At 42.5% G+C, this 3667-nt stretch overlaps 1 protein-coding gene across 2 annotated transcripts in view; it reads right to left on the bottom strand.

Moving 5' to 3' along the window:
- Positions 1-1256: 1256 nt before the first annotated feature.
- The window catches only part of e2f4 (E2F transcription factor 4), an 11322-nt gene continuing 8911 nt past the window's right edge, over positions 1257-3667 (bottom strand). The window contains exons 8-13 of one of the 2 annotated variants that reach the window (XM_015042119.1): positions 3653-3667; positions 3559-3592; positions 3043-3162; positions 2920-2967; positions 2802-2846; positions 1257-1993 (exon numbers count right to left, since the gene is read on the bottom strand). In XM_015042119.1, the coding sequence (XP_014897605.1) occupies positions 1878-1993; positions 2802-2846; positions 2920-2967; positions 3043-3162; positions 3559-3592; positions 3653-3667 (378 nt within the window). In that variant the 3' untranslated portion in view covers positions 1257-1877. Of the gene's footprint in view, positions 1994-2801; positions 2847-2919; positions 2968-3042; positions 3163-3558 lie in introns of both variants that reach the window. The other variant, XM_015042118.1, reaches the window with a different exon arrangement.

Raw genomic sequence — 3667 nt, 5'->3', positions numbered from 1 at the left:
AGTCTTTTCTACCAGTCATGGTAACTCAAAGCGGAAACAAGTGAGCCGCATTGGCTCCTGGAGATGTGACGTCAACGCCGTAGGTGCAAAGCCGTGCATTTTTATGGCGCTTTTCAAAAAAACTTAGTGTGCAATACCGCCACCATCTGGTCTGGACTGTGAACTGAAGCTGATGCCGTTCACTAACAAATCTTGCATCATATCTGAAAATGGATTGGGTAAAGAGCTTCCGTGTTTTAGTTAAAAAACTGAAACAGATTATATTCGGAGAGATATAAAACTGAAGATACCTGCTACATTTAGTGTTATGGACAAATATTGTTTTTGTTGTAGGACCGCTGGCACTAAACTGTCAATGTTTGATATGTTGAGGCATGAATACATTATTTGTTAAACATTAAAACAAGTTCCACTATAAGGATTATATTTTTTATTCTTTGCCATTTTAACAAAAATAATAAAAGATTATTAAGGCACCTAAAAAGGCATACTTTATTAGCCTAAAATTTACACAGATGTAATTTAAAACATACTAAAATTAATAATTTAAAGTAGTAAGTGAATTTTAAAAAATTCTATTTTGAGCACACATTTTAAAATATACAAAAAAATTTTTTTTAAATATACACTTGAGCAAATACATATTTTGTTCACTTAAAGTATACTTCTATTTAATATACACTGCTCAAAAAAATAAAGGGAACACTCAAATAACACATCCTAGATCTGAATGAATGAAATATTCTCATTGAATACTTTGTTCTGTACAAAGTTGAATGTGCTGACAACAAAATCACACAAAAATCATCAATGGAAATCAAATTTATTAACCAAAGAAGGCCTGGATTTGGAGCCACACACAAAATTAAAGTGAAATGTTCCCTTTATTTTTTTGGTCAGTATATTTATTAAAAGTGGATTTTGGTACAATTATATTTAAGTGTGTTTAAAGATATAATTTCAAAATTGGTACAAACATACTTTTAGTGTACTTCGTATATATTTATAGGTATTATACTTAATACTTTGTATACTTAAAATGTACTTTCACAAATGTATGTATGTTTGAAATAATACTAAAGTATACTTTTTTTTCATTAGGGCTACTCAGCAGTGGCCAGAACCTGGGTCTGTTACAACCCAGAACCAGGCCAGAACAGAAGAACATCTCCAGAGTCCGGGAAAACGGATCTTCACTGGAGAATTACCAGAACCATCAGAAACGTGATCCGAATCATTTGAGAAGAACCAGAGTCCAGATTTAAGAGTTTATGGACGAGACAGAAGCATACAGAGATTAAAGGAGGATCTGTGGTCAACGTTAAAACTTTATATTTATTCTGCTCAACATAAACCTGGAGGCTTTAAAAATCTGTTTTAAAATCCCTTACAGAACCTTAAAACCGAGTCATTTTAATCTGATCACATTTTTACATTAATTTCTTCTGTTTGACTTGCAGCTAACATTAGACTGGTTAAAATGGGAAGACTGGGAGGACTGGTTTGAGACAAAGCTGCATGATTCCTGGGGACAGTTTGTCTGCAGAAATGATAAAGCATCGTTCGCCGCTATCACAAAATATATATTCTCTATGTACAAGGAGGACCAGGCCGGATCCGGGCCCAGAACCGGTTCTTCTGGTTCCCAGGAGACGCTCTGAGATTCTTCAGTACAAAAGAAGGTCCGGCCACACACACACACACACACACACACACACATACCAGTCTTTTTTACACAACAATGCAAAAAATATAGTTTTGACTCTTTTCCCTTGGAAAAGCTCAAAGTTTCCGGCTGTTTTCTGTACATGGAGCTGATGGAGGCTGCAGCACCGCAGCAGCGGTGCCGCAGGAGGCTGAAGGCGGGCCAGACGGGGTCAGAGGTTAAGGATGGGGACGTCAAAAAGGTCACAGAGGCCCTCGGTCTCGTCCAGGTTGTAGATGTAGTCGTGGTCGCTGGGCGGCGGCGACAGGCGGAGGAGAGGCGAGAACACTGAGGGGGAACGGCAGAACGGTTAAAGGAGCCAGAGGTCAGAGGTCAGCATCATCTAAAGGCAGAACACAGCGTCTCACGGTGAAGCGAAAACGTTTTTACATCCAGAATCCTGAAACGTTCTTTAGAAGGAAATGAAACCTGGAAAACGTTCAGGAGACGAACAGCCAATCAGAGTTCTGCTGCACGGGCCGGGTTGCCATGGCGACGCACCGTCTCAGAACCACCCGAAGGCGTCCGCACATCCGGGTTCTGGTTCTACTGCTGCAGGTTTCTGACTGGATCCTTCCTGGTGGTTCAGGGTCTGCAGGTCTGGACCGGTCCGTTCAGGGGAGCAGCGTCCAGAACACGCAGCCGGAACCGACCCGACCCGAACCAAAGGACCCCAGCTGTGTTCCCAGTGGGATGTTTCCCAGTATTCCCATGTGCCAGCAGCCGCTCCTGATCTTCTCCCAGCTGAATCTGTTTCTAATTGAACCTGAACAGAGGTCAAAGTTCATCTTGATGCAGAATATTATACATTTTTCTATTCGGATCAAATTTTTGTCTCCTGACGTTTGAAATTCTTCCAGTTTTCATTTTATTTTGAAAAACGTTTCCTGTTGGGTTCAGACTGCAAAATATTAAGCCACCAAACTGACACAACCGTTACCATGGCAACCTGCTACCGAAACGTCTGTTTTAATAATCATTTTCCTGTTGATGACGGAAAACACGACCTGATTTCTAGTTTCCGTTTCACGACTGAAAGTGTTTAGCTGGTGAGAAAGAACAAAGAGTTTGGTGGAGCGTCGGGACGTCAGGATACCTTCTGATGACATCAGGTCCTCCAGCAGGTCTCCAGGCATCATCTCTGGAGGCAGAAAACCAGCAGATGGTTATGAACATCAAACATTCAGTTTATCTGGCAGCAGAGCCGAACTCACCTTTAGTCGGGTCAAACATTTCAGAAAGCTCTTTGGGAAAATCCAAAACTGGAGAAACATCAGAGCTCAGGTCAGCCGCACATTTATCAGTGTTCATTATGAATAATTATCCCAGAGACTCACGCTCAGACGGATCTGACTTGACGGGCTGGAACCCGGCCGAGGAGGCAGAACCGTCCAGGGAGGCGGAGGACTGCAGCTGCTGCGGAACCGCTGCAGCACAGTCTGCTGCAGCGCTCGCATCTGAGGCCAAACACACAGAGGGAGAAATATGGAAAACACATAAAATCTAAAACATGTTTCTCAGTGGTGTTAGTTACACTGTAAGCCAGCGGTGTCCAAAGTGCGGCCCGGGGGCCATTTCTGGCCCCAACTTCAATTCAAGGAGACAAATGAGGCGATCCTGATGACGACTGAAGTTTTATTAAAAGCTCAACATTTCAAACGACAGACACAAAACAAAACATTCATCTTTTAATAGCCAGCCTGTATGCATTTTTAATATCATAATAACTGAATATATTTATTCAGTGACTTTTACTGTCAAGCAGTTTTAATTCACCCAAACCTGTATTTCATTATTTTATTAAAGCTGATGACCCAAATCCTGTTTCTGATGACAGTTCAAGTTTTGGTTACCTGCTGCGGCGGCGCCCGGCGTTGCTGCGGCGGCGCCCGGCGTTGCTGCGGCGGCGCCCGGCGTTGCTGCGGCGGCGCCCGGCGTTGCTGCTGCTGGGTTTATGGCTGG

This window comes from Poecilia latipinna, unplaced genomic scaffold (assembly GCF_001443285.1).
Source record: "Poecilia latipinna isolate Pla-1442-1.1 unplaced genomic scaffold, P_latipinna-1.0 Scaffold577, whole genome shotgun sequence".
Classification (NCBI taxonomy): domain Eukaryota; kingdom Metazoa; phylum Chordata; class Actinopteri; order Cyprinodontiformes; family Poeciliidae; genus Poecilia; species Poecilia latipinna.
The sequence above is the reverse complement of the archived record's forward strand: the minus strand, read 5'-3'. Positions and strand labels throughout refer to the sequence as shown.